Source organism: Gopherus flavomarginatus, chromosome 22 (genome assembly GCF_025201925.1).
Source record: "Gopherus flavomarginatus isolate rGopFla2 chromosome 22, rGopFla2.mat.asm, whole genome shotgun sequence".
Lineage (NCBI taxonomy): Eukaryota > Metazoa > Chordata > Testudines > Testudinidae > Gopherus > Gopherus flavomarginatus.
This window is the reverse complement of record NC_066638.1, coordinates 14,944,904-14,964,670: the sequence shown is the minus strand read 5'-3', so window position 1 is coordinate 14,964,670 and position 19,767 is coordinate 14,944,904. Positions and strand designations below refer to the sequence as shown.

The 19,767-nt window shown below is 41.8% G+C and overlaps 1 protein-coding gene across 11 annotated transcripts in view; it reads left to right on the top strand.

Moving 5' to 3' along the window:
• PUM1 (pumilio RNA binding family member 1) overlaps nucleotides 1-19,767 on the top strand; it is a 123,593-nt gene that overhangs the window by 20,463 nt on the left and 83,363 nt on the right. For all 11 annotated transcript variants that reach the window (XM_050932299.1, XM_050932291.1, XM_050932296.1 and 8 more), the window contains one exon: nucleotides 9,879-9,947. In XM_050932299.1, the coding sequence (XP_050788256.1) occupies nucleotides 9,879-9,947 (69 nt within the window). The remainder of the gene's footprint in view (nucleotides 1-9,878; nucleotides 9,948-19,767) is intronic.

Below are 19,767 nucleotides of genomic sequence, written 5' to 3'. Positions count from 1 at the left end.
ATCACTGACAAAGACCAGTTGCCAAGGGCATAGGTCACCCACAGTTCCATCTTCGTCTTCAGTGGCACAGTTTGGGGAGACAGGATGCCTCTCATTCTGAGACTACCAGGACCTAAGCTCCTTCTAAGGATGCCATCGCTCTCCCTGACCCAAAGGCTCCCACTCTTTTGAGTCCCTCCTTTTTGAGAGAGGTTATTACTCTACCAGGGAGTCAGACTTTGGAAGGAGTATGTCTCCTATTCCATATTTGGGCTCTGATTTCCCTCTAGTAAGTGCAGTTAGTACCATCGTTGGAACTGGAATCAGTTTTCTTATCACTTGAAGATTTTGAACCACGCAGTGAACTGCTATGCCCTCCTCCGCCAAGACACACCTTTTTAGTTAGAAGACTTGGGCCATCTTGAAACCAACTCCACCTCATAATGTGTCTCAGAACTATTGATACCCCATGCCTTGGGGACCACTACTGCTGTCATTCAACCCATTTTATGGCCCATACTGAGGGCCATGGGACCAATTCCATTCTGCAGAGTCAGTCTGATCTGCTAGGGAATCACCCCTTCCCTTCCCTTCAGTCAGAATTGCCCCCAAATTCTACAGAGGAAGAGGAGTATGCACTAGTCTGGTAGTTTGCCATCTCCATCACCAGATGAGGTGGTGACTCTGATATCTCCATTCTCCCCTGATGACTATAATCCATTTCAGAAACTCCTTTGCAGAATTACAGGGAAGCTGCAGATGCCTCTTGAGGATCATCAGTACAAGCTCCTGGACATCCTTCAGTTCTTCAGCTCCAGTAGAATAGTGGTCCTGGTTAAAGAAACTATCCTAGAGACAACTAGAATGGTTTGGCATACCCCAGCTACCTGCACTCCTATCCCTAATAGGTCAGGGAAATGGTATTATGTCCCAGCCAGGAGAATTTCTGTTCTCTCACCCTGCTCCTAATTCTTTAGTGGTCTAAGCTGCTGCAGAGGGATCTCGGCAGCAACACTCTCGATCTCCCCGTATTGACGAGGGCAGGCATCTCAACTTAATGGGAAGGAAAGTCTTTTAATCTTCTAGCCTCTAGTTCAGAGTAGCCAGTTACCAAGCATTACTGACTAAGTACAAGTTCCTGAACTCTTTGAAATTGTCTTTACTGACAGTCTCCCGCAGCAGGACAGAACTCTTTTTTTCCAGGCTTTCATAGAGGACGGCAAAATGGTTGCCAGGACCATTCTCCAATCAGCAGTAGATGAGACTGATGCCTTTTCGAGGGCAATGGCTACTGCTATCATGATGTGCAGGGAGTCATGGCTCCATGCTCTGAGGTTTCCTAAGAAGGTCCACAACACTGTTGAAGACTATTCCTTCAGTGAGACTTATCTATTTAATCAAAAGATGGATGAGCCTCTGTGCACTTTAGAGGTCTCTTGGGTCACCATTCTGTGGAAATATTTACACCTGCCCCAAATAGAAACATCAGCAACAATACAAACCTAGACCAATGGCTCAATGGTTCTTCCACAAGAGACCTGATGAACCACCCCACAAAAGGCAGAGAGCTCAGAAGACCTGCTTCCCCACACCTTCTGCAGTGGGTTCCTCATTCCAGTCCCAGCCCTCGGCTAAATATTATTTTTGATTGGAGTTCAGGAGCTTGTAAACCAGTGACTCCAAGACCTCCTGACTCCCACGAACCTTTTGGTCATTGGCTTGCACACTTTTTCAGCACCTGGAATGCAATAACAAGACACATGGGTATTCAGCGTCGTCCATTCAGGCTATATGATAGTTTGCATCCATACCCCATCCAAAATCCCTTTCTCAGACAAGACGTGGAATATTTCTAACAACAAGATGCCATAGAGTGGTTTCGTCTTCGGTACCAAAGGAGGTGTTTTTACTTGACACATTTCCTAGTCCCCAAAAAGACAGGCTGTCTGAGACCCTTTCTTGATCTCTGCCATCTCAACTACTTTATTTGTAAACCCAAGATTTGCATGGTCAGGTTAGCATCTATAATTCCATTCCTGGAAAAATACATTGTTTAGAGCTCTCAACATGAAGAATGCCAGCTTTCATGTGGACATTCATCCTGCTCTCACTGATGCTTTCTCAGATTCATAGTCTGCTCCAACCACTTTTAGTACAGAATACTGCCTTTAAGCATTGTTCCTGCCCCAAGGGTCTTGACCCAGCTGTTCTGTCGTAGCAGCCTATATCAGATGCTGTGGTTTCACTGTCTTCCTCTACATCGATGATTGGCTTCTTATTGCCAAATCATGCCAAGAGGCCCAATCATTGACTTTGACAATAGTTACAACTCCTCCTTTTTCTCTCTTGAGGCCAGCATACATGCTGACGAATCCATTCTCATCCCTGCACAGACTTGGGACTTCATCAAGGCATCCTTAAATTCCATCACTGCAAGGGCTTATTTGCTGAGAAACATGTTTCAGGGTAAGAAAGTTATCATAGACCTGTTCTTAACTAAGGCTGTGATTTAATCACTGGTATTTAGTAAAAGTCATGGTCAAGTCACAGGTAACAAACAAAAAATCACAGCCCATGACCTGTCCGTGACTTATACCACAAATATACTATATTGAATAGGGGGGAGAGGAAGCCCTGGGGGACCCATAGCACCAGCTGCCGGGGATGAGGGAACTATTGCCGCTCCGTCTGCTCCGGGACGGCTGCCGGGACCCACCGAGCTGTGTCTGCTCCTGCTGCAGCCGGAACTGCTGCTTGGCCCGGCCTCACCGCCAGCTGCCCTGGACCACCAGAGCAGCGGCTGGTGCGGATGGCCACAGGCCGCTCCAGCAGTGGCTGGTGTGGCTGTCCCCAGGGCAGGCAGCCACGGAATCCATGATTTCTGCGACCTCTGTCAGAAAGCCTTTCAAGACTGGTCTCTCTCCTAGGTCATATGGCCTCATGCACTTATGCCAGGCCTGTTTCAGGACTCTGCATTCTTTGCCTACAAATGTGGCTTCAAACTGTGTACCTGACAAACCACCTGTCCATGAGTACCCAAGTGACTGTTCCCACCAAAGTGTTATTGTCCATGTCATGGTGGAAGAATTCGTGTCCGGTTTGCATTGGCATTCCCTTCCTTGCTTCCGCACCAGACATGAGGATCCTTACCAGTGCATTCCTGTTGGGTTGGGGAGCTCACGAGGACAGCATACCACATAAGGCATCTGGACATCTTGAGAGTCCAGGATGCCCTCAGTGTTCTAGGGCTACAAGCAGCTCGAAGGGCTTGTGAAACCTTTCTCCTGTTCGTTCAAGGCCACCTTTCCCTCGTAATGTCAGACAGCATCACGACTGTTTTCCTTTTACATCAACAAACAGGGAGGAGAGAGATTTTTTTTCCACTGTGTGCAGAAGTGGTCAGTCTGTGGAATTGGTACATCAGCAGTCAGATTACCTTGTTGGCAGTCTACGTCCCAGGAAACCAGAATGTGCTAGCAGACCCTCTCAGCAGACACTTTGCAGTCAATCAGACATGGGAGTTTCATGACTCAGAGTGAAAATATTGTTTACCACAATGGGGAATCCACACCAGAGATCTGTTCACCTCTCAAATAAAAAGAAAGTGCAACATATATTGTTCCAGAGGAGTCCTGGGTCGCCACTCACAGGGTGATGCTTTACTCCTTTTATGGTCAGATCTGAATTATGCCTTCCTTTCATTACCACTCCTGCCTCAAGTTGTGGGCAAGATTCGGCATTGCACTCAGCTGTCCAGACAACTTTAGTTCCTGAACCTCCTGTGTTACCTCTGGCACCAATCATTATTCCTACATTTCCTGATCTCCTGACTCAGGGAAACAGCAAGATCAGGCCTCGTAACCCACATCTGCTTCATCTTAGAGCCTGGTTTTAGAGTAGGCATTGTCCTTAGAGCAATCATTGTCTGAAACTGTACAGAACATCCTTTGTAATAACTGGAAGGATTTCACTAGGAAATGTTACGTAGCCAAGGGGAACCATTTCTCTGTCTGGGCGCATCAAAGATGTATTTCTCTGGAAGCCACAGATATTCTTTTCATTCAGGTCTGTCGTCTTTCCTTGAAGACCAGCAGGTTTGTCTGTCAGTTCTTATGGTCCACTTGGTAGCAGTCAGTGCATCCCATCTGCCTTCACAGTGCTACTCGATCTTTGCACATCCTCTGACTAGCAAATTCTGGGAAGGCTTAATCAGAACCTTTCTGTCTATAAAAAGACCTACTCCTCAGTGAAGCCTGAACCTTGTTCTCTCAGTACTCACTAAGCCAGTGGTCCTCAACCAGGGGCCCAGGTCCCTCTAGGGGGCTGCAAGCAGGTTTCAGGGGGTCTGCCATGCAGGACCAGTGTTAGACTCGCTGGGGCCCAAGGCAGAAAGCCTAAACCCTACCGCACAGGATTGAAGCCCGGGGCTGAAGTAGAAGCCTGAGCAGCTTAGCTTCATGGGTGCCACTGTGGCATGGGGCCCCAGACAGTTGTCCTGGTTCTACACCTTAATGCTGGCCTTGGCTTTTATATGCAGAAAACAGTTGTTGGGGCACTGGTGGGCCATGGAGATTTATAGCATATTGGGGAGTGGGGTGGGGTTGAGAACCCCTACAGTAAGCCACTTTTTGAACAATTACTTTCTTGCTCTATGTATCTCCTACCCATGAAGGTCGTGTTCCCGGTAACCATCACCTCAGCCAGGAGGGCTAGTGAGCTTGGAGCATTGAGGGCAGATCCTTCTTGAATTATATTCCAAAAGGACAAGGTTTCATTACATTGACACCCTGTATTCACCACCAGGTAGTCCGAGTTTCACCCGAAGCAGTCTATCTACTTACCCGTGTTCTTCCCAAAACCTCATGCATCCTCAGAAGAAAGGAGGTTCCATTTGGCGAGCCTTAGCCTTTTAGCTGCCGATAACGAAAACAATCAGGAAATCCCCTGCCTAGACTATTCTTTACCATAGCAGAAAGGGTCAGGCTATTTACTCTCAAAGAACTTGAAGTGGATCTCGGGCTGTTTCACTCTGCTTTGACCTGTCTAATCTTCCCTCTCGTCATGGAGTAAGAGCTTTATTCCACAAGATCTCAGCAAGCAACATCTGTGGTGTCCATTCAAGAGGTGCTTCTGCTCGATATTTATAAGGCAGCTATGTGGAGCTTAGCCCACGCATTTGCTAGACATTGTGCCTTGGTACGGGAATCCTCTGCTGATGCATCTTTTGGGCTAGCAGTCCTTTGTTTGGCTTTTCAGTCTAACACCTTGCACCCTCCTCCTATGTGAGTACTGCTTGTCAATTGCCCACAGTGAATTACACACAGGGAGCAGCACTTGAAAAAGAAGAAAAAGTTACTTACCTTACGGAGCCCACTCCTCTTGAAGAACTTCCAGTTACTATCCATTATCTGCTCTTCTTCCCCCCCTACTTCGGATCTTCTCTGATTTGTGGTGGAGGAGGAACTGGAGAGGCTGTTGGTCCACTCTGCCCTCTGTCTCCTCAGTCAGAGGCATGGAATTAGCTGGGGCTTGTGTGGACCAATGGACGCTGCTTGCAAAATTCTCCAGCTCCAGGTGCATGGAGCGCATGTGTATCCCTCAGTGGAATACAGATAGGGACCACACATCTCAAAGACCCTTCAGTTACTATAAGATAAATAGCTTTCTCTTACAGATTTTTTTTAAAGCACTTTAGGAAGAAAGACAGGACAACTGTCCAATTGAATCTGCAAGGAGAATTTAGGTAGGCAGAACATAATACCTAGAATTGGAATTTGGCTAGAACATGAATGTTAACACCTTTTGGTACACTTATAAACATTCTACACATTTTTTCATGACCATGACAAGTCAAGATCTTTGTTTTGGGTCTCCTGTACCACAGTATCCTCTGTCATTTGCTAGGGCACCTACTGAATCACTTCTTGGGGTTTTTGTATTCCTTACATATATCCTATCCAAGTTCTGACCCCAACCCTGCTTAGCGTGGTTTGACGGGGATTAAAGCACAAGAAGATACAATTGAAGGCAAAATTATATATGGTCATGCTGTTTAAATGGCCAGTGAACTGAGAGTTGCAAGTACAGTAGCCTTGGAAAAATTGAGAGGCATTCATATTTAAACTGCAGCACCATATGGTTGATTACTGAGGAATTATATCCTGTTTTGGATTTCTGATTTGTGTGAGGAAGCAAGACAGTGGTGGATGTTGAATCTTTTTTAGAACCTTGACATACAGTATTTCAATATGCTGTCCTACTACCCAATTTTTCTCAAGCTAAATTTACTGAATTTTGTCTAAAAAGAGAATAAAGCATGGTAAAAATAACCTCTGAGTTTGGTGCTTGTGAGTAATGGAAATAGTTATACTTAGTCAATACGTGCTTTGTAAACATAATGGTTTTTTTTTTTTTTTGTTTTTTTGTTTTTTTTTTTGCCATTCCACCCAAATCCTGGTGGTCATATTTGCTGTTTCTATTACTGCCTATTTTTGTAAGGTGGAAAAGTGTCCATGAGCTACCACTGAGTTACTTTTTACCTGGCCCAGAGGAGGATTTGAACCTAGGTCTACAGAGGCAACATGCACTGAGCTTCCACCTCTCCCCTCCACAAAAAGAGAATACAAGTGTTCTCTTCCCCTTATGGAGTGGACCCAGAAGAGGCGAAGGAAACAAGGTTTCTGTCTGCCAATGCTGCTGCTTCCAGCATCTCTCCTTCCAGAGTGGGAAGCCAGGTCCCCAGAGGGTTACCCTGGGCTCCACCCAGGTTATCTGGCCACCATCTTTCCTTCAGAGCCCAAACCCGGCCGCCTCCTTCTAGAGCAGGGAGCTGGGTCTAGGGAGTTCAGTACTTTTTTTAGGACTTGAGCACTGATGTAAACCCACACGCATGGCTTTTACTGCGTTGTCTTACTTCAATATGCAGCCTGGTATTTACACTCAGACTAATTTATTATTAGCATAAACAGATTAACACAATGTAGTGTATTGGATTTTGTTAATATAATCTGTATTTTCATGTGTTTGAGTGGTCCAGAATTTGGTACAAATCAGTGTAAAAGAAACAAAACAAAACCAACTAATAGCTTTTGTAAAACCCAGGATTTTTTTTGTAAAAACTGAAAACAAAGTCCAAGGGAATGCTGGAATATTGCTCATGTACCCATCCAAATATCTGGAACCATTTTACTGATTGCTACTTTAATACGCAAGTGTGAACTGTAGAGGCTGATCTGTCTAGTTTGAATCCTGTCAGCTTTGTTGGATTCAGGCATGCATGCGCCTTTGTCCTCCATCCCTTCCCACTCAGCTTGCTTTGCTCTTGCACACAATCTCTCAGTGCCTAAGGTTTGCAGCTGGTTGCTGAAGTGAGAGTGGAGAATTGATCTGTGGTGCAGCCCTCGTTTCAATATTCCTCCTCTCGCTTCTGAATCTAGTTTAAATTTTAAAACAATACTGCTTCTTTTGGATCATTAAAAGGTGGTTAAGTTTTTAGGACCAACAACTTTGAAAGGTTAGCACTGCATGCGCATAAGAACATGTTAACTGCTGTGTGTTACACTGGTAATGTTTGAGGAAATTGCTAGTTTCTAGTAACTGGTTGTCTGGAATGTCTGATTAGATTATCGAGCCCTACAGCAAATATACACAAGTCACTTTTTCAAGTACACCTCTACCCCGATATAACACAACCCAATATAACATGAATTCGGGTATAACGTGGTAAAGCAATGCTCGGGGAGGGTGCGGGGGGACAGGGCTGCACACTCTGGCGGATCAAAGCAAGTTTGATATAACGCAGCTTCATCTATAACACGGCAAGATGTTTTGGCTCCCAAGGACAGCATTATATTGAGGGTAGAGGTGTAGTCTCATTAAACTCAATAAGACTGCTTATGTGAGTTAAGTTGCATGTACCTTTGCAACACTGGACCCCATATCTGTTGGTATAGTGGGATTGTTTTGAAGTAAACTGTGTTTATAGGAGAGATTTACCTGTAGTTTAAATTTAAGTTTCTGTGATGACACTTCCTGGAGTTCAATACGCAATTACTGACTTTTTTGTATTTTTGCACCAGAGTTAGTGTTAAGTGTATCGGTGCCATAAAAAAAGAATATTTTTGACAAGTGATGGTGAGCTAAAAGAAAAGTCAATATTTTGTTCTCAAAATATAATTTCAAAAGATTTTGTAAATTTGTATTTCTGATAACTGCCCGTAGAGACACATTGAAATATTGGAACATCCCTAATATAGATTTATAGAGTACATGTTGTCTTGCTTTTTTCCTTTACCTCACTTTTTCATTTTTAAATCTTTCATTCTGTCTTTTGTTTGCAATTCTTTTTTTCTGCCATTATCCCCTCTCTCCCTCTTTCCTTAACTCCTTGGGTCTTCCTGCTGTAACTTTTTCCTTCTATCAGTTTTTCTTCCCTTCCCCAGCTTTTTGAGATTGATGCATTGAGTCAAGGGAAAACAATATCTGTTTCCCACTCCCCTAGATTCCTCCCTTAGTCTCCTCCCGCTGTAGTTCCATGCTCCTAGAGATGGAGTTACAGGGATGTTGAGATTGGCTCTAGTGTTGGCTCCTTCATCTTTAGACAGGCTTCCAAGGGTGGAGTTCCTTAAGGTTGCTGCCACTGCCACCTTTCTTCTTCCTTGAACTTAAGCATGGAAGAAAGGAAGGTATTTCACAGAGTCAGAGATGATTCTGGATGCTTGTAAGGATTTGGGCATGAGAAAAATCTAAAAAACAAGTCTTGGAGCAAAAGTTTGGCGACGTTGACACCTTACATGAGTGCCTATCAGGCCTGTGCTGCCAAGGTTTTTTGTTTACATTTTCCGACTTTTAGGGAGGCATTTTATGTGCTGGAAGTCTTGAGACCTCTCTTCGAATCTAGGTTTTGTTGCTTACACACTGTGACTTTGGGCAGGTTGCTTCCCTATTGTACCTAGCCTGTCTATCTGCAGTATGTAGAGTGATTCTTACTCACCTTTGTAAAGCACTGTCAGTTATATAGATGAAAAATGCTGTGTAAGCGCTAAGAAATATTAGAACACTACAAACAGTGCTTTCTGTCTGAATAGTTCTTGTGTTGAAAGCCTTTATTAGTGTTTCACTGTGCAAAACCATTTTTAAACACTTTGTTTTGGGAGCGGAGTTTTTATTTATAATGTGATTTCCAACTCTTTGATCAGAAGACCTGCTCAGTTGCTAAAGAAACATTTGGAACTGATTCCTTAAGGCTTATTGTAAATTTGGAGTAGTGTAAGGATGTTCAGAGAATCAGGTATTTTTTTAAAGCTAACATTGTGCATCTGAATTTGCGCTTTCTATCCCTCGCAGACAGAATGTGTGGCACCAGTCTGTGTGGATCAGATAAACTCTTTTCAGATAAACTTTATTAAGGCGCCATTGTAGGCTCAGATGGTGAGGTGCTATTTAATGCTGCTGATTTTGTTATATATATACTGCCAGCCTGTTGATTTTAGATGTTAGTGTACTACTTCAGAATGTTTTTGTTCTTCATTGTTTAATATTATGGAGATCACGTTTTCTCATTTTTTTCATTTGCTTGTGCACAGAGATATTAATACAGCTCTTTTTGCAGTATTCATCTCTCTTGTAATAAGGGAAATCATTCTTATTGGTCTTAGAGTTGCTTATTTTTACTTTTGACTATATGTGTAGAATTGGTAGAAAATATACTCCAGATTTTAAGAGTTGTGAAGGTAAGTCATATTTTGCACCTAAACAACCTTGTGATGTACTTTAATAAAGAGTAAGGTTCACTGGCATTTTATGTCTGAAAAAATAAATGATAAACTGATTACCTTTTTGTTTGTAATTGGAATGAAATTCAGTAATTGCTTCATATTTTTCTCATCCATTTATAATAGGTGCGTTCAATGGATGAACTGAACCATGATTTTCAAGCACTAGCTCTGGAGGGAAGGGCTATGGGAGAGGTAAGTGAAACATCTCTAGAACAGATAGAGTGTGTGAGTGTGTGTGTGTGTGTGTGTGTGTGATGGGATAAAGGGAGAAGAGATCATCATTCTTTCAGAAATGAGAAGTGGATTCTCTTCTCAAAACTACATCCGCCTTTCCTCCCTTGAGGAAGTCCTGCATCTTGGCTGTTGCAAAAAGTCTGTTAGGAGGTACTCCAGCCTAGGAAGAGAAACATCTAAGCCCTCCAGGTGTTCTACCATCAGCAAGTAATAAAATAGTGGTTGTGCTGAATGGTGGAAACATGAGAATGGATCTCAGTTTATGTGAAGGGGTTTATATGGTGGGTTTGTCTGCAGTATTGGGGACCTGGAGTTGATGCTCGCAGAGATCCCTTCCAGTTCTGTGGCCTGTGTTCCTATGTCTTGCTACGAGGTATCATACGCTTGTCGCATGTTCCTTTTAGGTATACAGGTAATTAATGGCTACATAACCAAGGCTTTTTTTTGGTCTGTAAGTGCCTGTTCTCCATTTCTTACTATGGGCAGCTTTAGCTATTGTGATGAAGTTTAAAAAGCTGTACATGGAGAGCTTGCAGCTTTAAACGAGTTAGACATCTTAACCTCATGGTTCAAAACTGATGGGTGCATATTTCTGTGCAAGTTTACTTAGAACAGTGTGAAGGGGCAATGTCAAGGGTGGTAACTGGGGCAAAAAGCAAGATTCCCCCGTCCACTAAAGTAGTCCTTAGTCCATGAAGTTGTGTGCGTAAAAAGTTCTCTTGTGAGTTTACTAATGCTAGCAGAAGACTTAGAAAGAAAGTTAGTAGGTCTTAAATGAAAAGAAGTAATACTAATTTACTTGTTTCTTGTATCCTAAGAGGAAATGTAGAATTACTAGCTTCAGACATGGTATGAAATGCAACAATGAAAAGGACCAGCCCAACTTTAAATGTCCATGTTAGATGCAAAACATGTTCTGCTCTCCTGGTCTCTTATGGCTCAGTTTAATATTCCTTCTGCTGTTCACAGACCAGTTTATTTTCTCTTCTGTCTTGTGAGCTGACTGGCTGGCTCCTCAAGCCAGTAGAATTGTCAGAGTGGATAAAAATCAATGACTTTAAAAAAGAAACAACCCCCCCAAAATACAGGTTTATTTAGAAATAAATTTGAAATGAACAGTTGTTAAGGCCTGAACTTGATTATAATCCTATTAAAGTAATTTAAATTCAATTCAGTTATTCAAGTAGTAAATGTTTGTTGACAAAGTTTTAAAGAGAGTCAAGTTATTGAACATGTAGAAATATCTGTCTTAAGGACCTGGAACCACAGTTTGAAGAGCCAAACCAGTTTTTGACAGCTGTAGGTGCAGAGAGAATATTTATTTTCAGTTCAGTGACTATTTTGATTCAACCACTATTTCATTCAAAGTTGAGAAACCTACTGGAGTTGGAAAAAGCAGGAAAGTCTGTTTCTTCTTCCAATATATGAATAAAATATATGAATAAAAATGGAGGGGTGAGGATGGAATCTGCTAATTCTTAAATCTTGAAGGACATGGTTGTTGGGATAATTTCAGTTTGCTAACTATATAAATAATACTTGGTTTTTAATAAATCAGTTTTAAACGTAAAACACAGAATCATAGAAATCTAAGGTTGGAAGGGGTCATCAATTCCTGCCTACTGTGCTGGGCACCAACTAAACCTAGATGTTTTGACAAATATTACATATCTGGCACGTTTAAGATAGTTTTAAAAATGGGTTATGCATTTTTAATTAAATTCCAGTTTCCATCCGAATGCATCTAATCATTTAATAAATAATCCATCATTCACTGTTCTCTATCATAATGTAAATATTAAGAATCTGAATAAATATATCTTAAGCTATGAAGTTACTTAAAAGACCATGTATAGATATAGTATATCCTCCTAATTAGGTGAAAAATTAGTTTAAAGTCTGTATTTAGTTGCAAATCAACATGTTTTAATGATTACCAGCCAATGAGACTTGACCTTTCCTTAGGAAAATAATAAAGAACAGAAGCAAAAAAAGATTAAAATAGATATAAATCAAAGCTTCCTGCTTCTTGATTGAAATCACTCCACCCTGCTATCAGTCTTAATTTTTGTAAAGACAGTGCCATTGCTGTTTACAAAAGAACTTTGCATTGTGTGCTATTGTTCTTTATCCATGCCAGCTTAGTTTTAGGTGTAATGTATATTTAATTTCTAAAAAAAATCCACATTGCTTTGAAATGCCTTCGATTTCTCTGCTTTCTGGCTGAACAGCTTAGCTATTTGCAGTATTCTTTCACGCTCTTCTTGGTTTGCAGTAGGAGAGTATTGCTAGGGACAACTTTAACGTGTGCACTTGTCTCATTGCTGATCATAATGTTATGTTTAGTACTCACTGCGTGAGGGTCCACAGCCTACCTAGATCTACTGTATCACCTATTATAGGTTGAAAATTGATTCCCATCTAGTCCCTCTCCAGCCAGGGCAAGACTTGTTCTCTTCTGCACATATTCCAGTCAGGTTTTAAATACCACAAGCAATTGGGCTTCTGCCACTTTCCTTAGACTCTTACAGCCCAGTACATCCCCAGAAGCTTTCTTAACGTTCAGTGGAAATTCTTCTATTCTGAAGTTTGTCCTCTTATTACATCTTCAAATAATTCCTTTGCATCCTTAATGTTTGCACCTTTAACATATTTGTAGACCATTCTCTGTCCCCTCCCTCCTACGTAGGTGCTGCTTAACCAAACTCTGCATGTTCAGTTTTTAACTATTCCTCATCAGTTGATCACTCCTGCTCCGTATAATTTTAGTTGTGTGATAAATAACAACAGTTCACCAAGCTTCCCAACTGGTCCCAGCATTCAATTGCTGGTCAGATACCAGAGTGGGGTTGATGCCTAGTATGAAAGTAGATAGACCTATTCAAAAATAAAACTGCAAAATAGCAGATGATTCAACAGGCTTATGCTCAGTATAGTACTCAAAGAGCAGAGCTACACCACGATAACTCTTCCAAGGTATTTTCAGTGTAAGTGGAAATAAGATAAATCACAAAGTCTGATCCTGTCCTCCTTAGAGGATCTTAAAAGATGTTCCAGTGCAAAAAGGCCCCCCGGTGAAGTTCCTTGGATTACAAACGTCATCAAGTCCATATGAAGCTAATATATTGAAATCCTGCCCATTCCACCTTGAACTGTTATCCGTATACAGGCCTCCAAAAAGAAGAATGCTTGTTCTCCTCAAGCTAAGCCGAAATACTCTGGATAATATACACAATGTTACCAAATCTCTCTGTAGTACAGCCCTGTTACATATACATTACAGAAGAGGGAGTTTGTTAGTGTGCAGTGGCTTCTTTTTTCATTAAATGTATTCTTTCACTAACACAAGGAAGTTTAAAACATCATTCTCCTTGTCCACGCCCATTCTAGTCTGTTGTGGAGACCAGTCCCATTGAGGGTGTAGATTCCACTGGTGACCCTTTAGTGACATTCCCATTTTGCTTTGGCAAATGCTACTCTTCAAAATGCCTTTCTTCTTACATTTGGTATGTTATGAAAAGTGCAAAAGTGCACCTCTGGAGAATGGCCTCTTCTGTAGCCATACAAGAGGAACAGCACCAGCCCAAGCTTCTCTTGCACAGCTCCATCATTGTACCTGGAGGGACTACCTTGGACCGTGAGAAGTATACTTCAATCTGTACAGCCCATTCAGTCCTTGGCTTTTGCTGAGAATCTTGAAGTGTTGATACTGGTGATTCTTTCCAACCAGTTCCCAATAGGCTGCCAGACTTATTTGACATACTGGGTAAAAGCTGTTTTGCAGCCTATTGTAGCTGGTAGGGCATGTCAATACTACCTGACAGGTTGGCGGGTAGTAATCGATCTATCAGGGATCGATTTATCGCATCTCTTCTGGACGTGATAAATTGATCCACGAATTGACTCCCATACTCCACCTCAGCAGGAGGAGTAAACAGCGTCGATGGGGGAGCCGCGGCAGTCGACTCGCCGCTGTGAGGACAGCCAGGTAAGTTGAACTAAGATACTTCAACTCACGTAGCTGAAGTTGCGTATCTTAGATCGATTTCCCGCCCCGGTCCCCCCACACCCTCCCAGTGTAGACCAGCCCTACGTCACTATCAAGTTGGGGTGGGTTTAAACCAACTAATTTGAATTGCAAAAGCTTAATAGCTCATTACAGATTCACTGACCCAGCCCCTAAAATGCTTGTTTCTAAGAGTCATGTGATTGGATGCTATCTTCTCAGTTGCTAAATTCAATCTTCCCAGGAATGGTGATCCCTCTTTGGGAGTCTGTAAATGGCTGTTCTTCCCCATCCCTTTGCAGATGTTTAATGACATGGGATAAAAACGCATGTTTGTAGTTCCACACAGTACTAATTCAGAACAAAATATTGCTGCTTCCTGAATTACACCATCTCTGTGTGTTTTAAACTTGCTGTGTTAGTGACTTTCACATGACTATTTTGAGGTCTGGTCCCTCCATCCACTATTTGCAAAGGTCAGGAAGCAGTGTTGGGCAGGCGCTCTGAGTAGAGTTCTTTCCCATTTTGCAAGACACATCTGACCAAATTGTGCCATTTGGTCATAGGCCCACGATGGTTCTGTGTAGAACCTCTCTGCCCTATGAGGAGCGCAGGAAAGTAGTGCTTAAGAAGGCACGTCCCACCCAAGCAGACTGGTGTGCCAAAGGATGGTGCAGGCTGATCTAGTCTCTCAAGGAAAGAGGTTCATGGTCCTAGCTCCTTCCCAGAATCTTTGGGGCATCATGTACCCCTTAGGCACACGCCAGTGGCATGCACAAGAGGGCATGGGGAAGGATCCTTGCATGCTCCTCTCTCCACCTGTGAAACTATCTGATCCTTTAACAGAAGGATAAGGTTAAGTCCTGAGAGTCCATACCTTTAGGAATCTTGATATTTGGCTTTTGCCGCAGGAATGGATCTCTGTCATTTAACTCCTTCATCTACTCTATTTAACTTGATTGAGCAGTTTGCTCACTTTACAGCCACATCATTACCAAAGCAAATGATGTGATGTTTGATGTTGGTGATTCTTGTGTCTAGCTTATCTGTAACTTGTTTTTAGCACAGTCGATGCTTTTGCTTAGCTGCTTTTTTTTTCTTGTGCTGATCTAATTCTGATTATATTTTTCCTGCCTTGACAGAAAAGCTGGAACTGAATGCAAATTAGATCTCTCTCTGTTTTCTCCCATCCCTTCTGTAGTCAGATTCTTTGGAATATACAGAATATCAATTCACTTGGTTGCAGTGAGTATTGAGAGGGGAATTCAGGATGCGTGTTTTGGCTTTAAAGCACGATAGTTATGTTCCCGGTTGGCTTCCTTCTCCTTATTCTACAAAATGTTTGCATCTGTGCATGTTTTTCAGCTATTAAACTTTTCTTGATTGTAACCATGCTGAAAAGTTGCAGACTTTAAAACAACATAAGAATACTTCCATGCCAATGTTTCCAACTGTACATTGGTTTATCAAAAGGCCAGAACATGCTTATTGTCTTACAAAACAATGTTTGAAGATTCTTAGAAGACCAATTAAAAACTTATGCTATTTGGAGACAGTTGTGGCAGTGAATGATAAACTAGAACCGATAAATATTTGCATGTAAATAAAGATTAAACAACTTGAATTTGAGATGTTAGAACTTCTGAATTTAAAAAAATTCAGCAAACTTTGCCACCCCCAGAAAAAAAGAGTATCTTTCTCGTCCTGCCGCACCATCTCCCCCCACCAACAACCACCACCAAAACCAGTTCTGATCTTCTAAAATCTTTGCAACCTCGTTTTTAAAAAGTAGCTGCGGAGGATATTATGGATAATCCCTCTGGATTTAAGAGCATTCTGAATGCTCCAGAAGAAAATCCATGAAAAGCTATAGATGAGTAGTCCACCTTAAAATTACATGATCAGAGAAAGAAGAACCATGTTTGAGAGCCTCCCTTTTTCTGTGCCTATTTGTCAAGATCATGCTTATTTATATTCCTCCTCCTGATCCCCAGACATGAAGCTTGTGACCCAGGTGAAAAGTCATTCCCCAGTACCATTAAGGATCACTTTGGAGAAAACAATCTTCTCTTCTGCTTAGCAAGGTCCTGATCGTGCAGTATGATCCGTGTGAGCCAGGCCTCACACGTGTGAAAGCTCATTGCCACTAGGACTGCACTCCCACAGGTCAGATGATAGATTAAGGCCTTAGTTTGCAGTATTGTTGGCTCAAGACAGTGGAAGAAGGAATGATAAAAGACCTATGTTACTAAGGGCTCTGAAAACTCGACTTGGAACTGCTGATATCCCTTGCATGTGATATGAAAAATCTCAAAGATGAATTACTGGAAGTGAAGACATACACAGATTTATTTTAGTGCATCATTTGGTTAAGATGTTTGTCTTCAGTGAAGAGCACAGACACTTGGAGGATATATACTGAGACCAAGGAAACACCTGTGCTACACTTCTGTTTGATATCTGATCATATTAGTCAGTTGACTAAAATTCTAAGAACATTCCTGTATATGTTCATGTTACATTTGGTGCTGAACAATATTTTTGAGGAAATAGGTTGTCAGAGATTGGTGGTTTCCGTCCTAACCCTCCAAATGGTGGTTTTCTTGTTTGTTTTTTTCCCCAAGTGCTAAGGTCTCTATAAATAACAGTTCGTAATCTTACACCATCTTATGTTAGTAAAGATGTCTGTAGGAATTTCACAGTGCGCTGTTCAGGCATTGAGCTAGTCCACATATTGAATTGTGAGGTTTGGGAGAGGGGGTAACTTCAATTTTCTCTTTCTAGTCAAAGCAAAGACTAATATTTGCTATCACTGCTCTTGTTTACCTAGTCAGATCTGGACACAAGATTCCCTCTCCTATGTTTGTGCTTCCTTTTCTCACCCACTGGCTTTGGTGCAGCAGTTTCCCGGCTCAGTTCTTAGAGGTACACCTCTACCCTGATATAACACAAATTCGGATATAACACCGTAAAGCAGCACTCCGGGGAGGTGGGGCTGCGCGCTCTGGCAGATCAAAGCAAGTTCGAGATAATGCCATCATAACGATAAAGGGAAGGGTAGTAACCCTCCTGTGTACAATACTGTAAAATCCCTCCTGGCCAGAGGCACAAAAATCCTTTTACCTGTAAAGGTTAAGCCCAGGTAACCTGGCTGACACCTGACCCAAAGGACCAATAAGGGGACAAGATACTTTCAGATCTTGGGGGTGGGGTTTTGTTTGCGCTCTTTGTTTTGGTGGTGGTCGCTCTTGGGACTAACATCAATCCATGTTCTCCAAATCTTTCTGAACAAATCTCTCATATTTCAAACTTGTAAGTAGCAGCCAGGCAAGGTGTATTAGTTTCTTTGTTTTCTCAACTTGTGAATTTTACCTTTGCTAGAGGGAAGTTTATCCCTGTTTTGTTGTAACTTTGAAACTAAGGCTAGAGGGGGTTCTTTGAATCTGATAACCCTGTAAAGTTATTTTCCATTCTGATTTTAGAGCAATGATTTTTACCTTTTTCTTTTCAATAAATTCCTTCTTTTAAGAACCTGACTGACTCTTCCATTGTCCAAAGACCCAGGGGTTTGGGTCTTTGATCACTTTGTAACCAATTGCTGAGGATATTATTCTCAAGCCTCCCAGGAAAGGCGGTGTAAGGATTTGGGGGGATATTTTTGGGGAAGAGGAACTCCAAGTGGTCCTTTCCCTGTTTCTTGTTAAATCACTTGGTGGTGGCAGTGTACCAGATTTTAACCTAAGCTAGTAGAAATAAACTTGGGGGGGTTTCATGTGGGTCCCCACATCTGTACCCTAGAGTTCAGAGTGGGGAAGGAACCCTGATGGGAGGTGGGGCTGTGCGCTTCTGCAGATCAAAGCAAGTTCAATATAACACGGTAAGATTTTTTGGCTCCCAAGGACAGCGTTATATTGGGGTAGAGGTGTATTTCAATATCCCTGATGAAGCTAGTGCACATCCATCGCTCCTTGAGTCAGCCTTATTGGGTCAGTTGAGATCAATGCAGGGCTGCATGGACTGACTTTATAGACAAGTGTGTTTTTAATATAAAGACTTTAGAGCTATGCAGCAAAGTACACTTCTTGACACTGCACTAGCTTGATGCTGTTAGTTTGCATTGTGATTCTGTTGAATGTGAGGGAGAGAATGCTGACAAAATATCTAAACAATAGTAAAAAAGAAAAGAAAAGAAAGTAATGCTTGGGATATGTATGAGGAAAAGAAGCAACGTTCAGATTGTAATTTCCTGATTTTTTTTTTTTTTTTTGAATGTCATCTGCAGGAAATGCAAACAAGTGTTAATGAGCTCGCACATTTGAGACTGGCAAGTTCACAGAGAGAAGGATGAGTAAGAGAGAGCCCCTCTTTCTTCTGTTGGGAAAGAAGGCATTGAATACCTCTTCCTCCTTCTTGCCTCTATTCCTGTTCCCCTCTATATGGATTTTATAGCAATCTACATCAGCACCTTGTGCTAATTCATTTGAGGAGTTTTCTGAAGCCTGTATACAAACTAAGACATTGTAATGAGATTACGAGAGAGTTTAATGTCTTGTCATAATTTTTCGAACAACAAAACCTGACAATACATAGTTTTTGAATTCATAAAATGCATTGCTGATTCATTGGGGTAGAGGTGCAGGATATTTAAAAAACACACTTCTCTTCTATAGTGTAACCTTCCCCATCTTCAAAACCCACCTACTGCAACCAGTGGCACTCCCCCTCATCCCACCCTCCCATGAACAAAATTATTGTCTTCAACACTTGCCCTTTGGTCACCTACCTGTGGAAAGAGTGAGCCTTGCACTCTGTCCGAAAGCTAGAGATTTGGGTTCTTTGGTTAGTGGGAGTGATCATCATTGTGGAGAGCCATCTTATGTGAGAGCAAAATAGCACCTTCCCCCTCCACACTTAGGTACCATGATGATGGGCAGCTTTTAAAAATAAGAAGTGTGGCTAGTTTGTAAAGCGTGTTGTGCTCCCCTCACTAAGGTGCTATGTAGATTGCAACCTCTTCAGGGCAGGTGATATCTAACTATGTTTGTAAAATAGTAAATTTGCAGTGCTATGTATGAGTGTTTAAACAATGATACATATACGATAGAAGGACGGAGCATCTATTTGTGGGATTTTCTGTGGAGTTCTCACACTGCTGCTATAGTCTCTCTAATGGCATCACCATCTTGTGTCACAGTATAAGCCTACTTGCTTAATATCTAAATCAGCTAGTTACTTACTTGGTCCGGTTTATAATCACGTATCAAAGGAATCCTTATCTCAACATGCCCTTTAAGTGTGGAATTATACTTCATTTTAGTGTTTCTAATTGCTCCATATTGCCATTTTAAAAACTAAGTTAAAAGAAATGCATTTGCCCCTTAACAGTGCCCAACTATCAATCTTAGCCTAATTGTGCAATCACCTTTGATTCTCTGAAAGAATAAATAGAAGTGTAAGTTCTGTTTTTCAGCAAGTTGGCTGGCTCCCGTGCTCGAATCAGGCCCATTTTTAATTTAAATCTTTAAATATTTTCAGTTCACAGATTTGCTTCTTATCCGCTTAACTTTCCTACTTCAGGACTGATCAGAAATAGATGATTTTCCTTTACGAGAATTCATTGTCACAATTAAGCACTTAAATGAAAAAATTCATATGGTCAAAGCCTATTCCTTAATTTTACACCTTGCTAATTGCTGTGTCTGTTGCCAAGCCATTTTTAAGTTTGGGTACAGCAGCTCTTGATAGCTTGGAGGCTGGAGGATTTGTTTAACA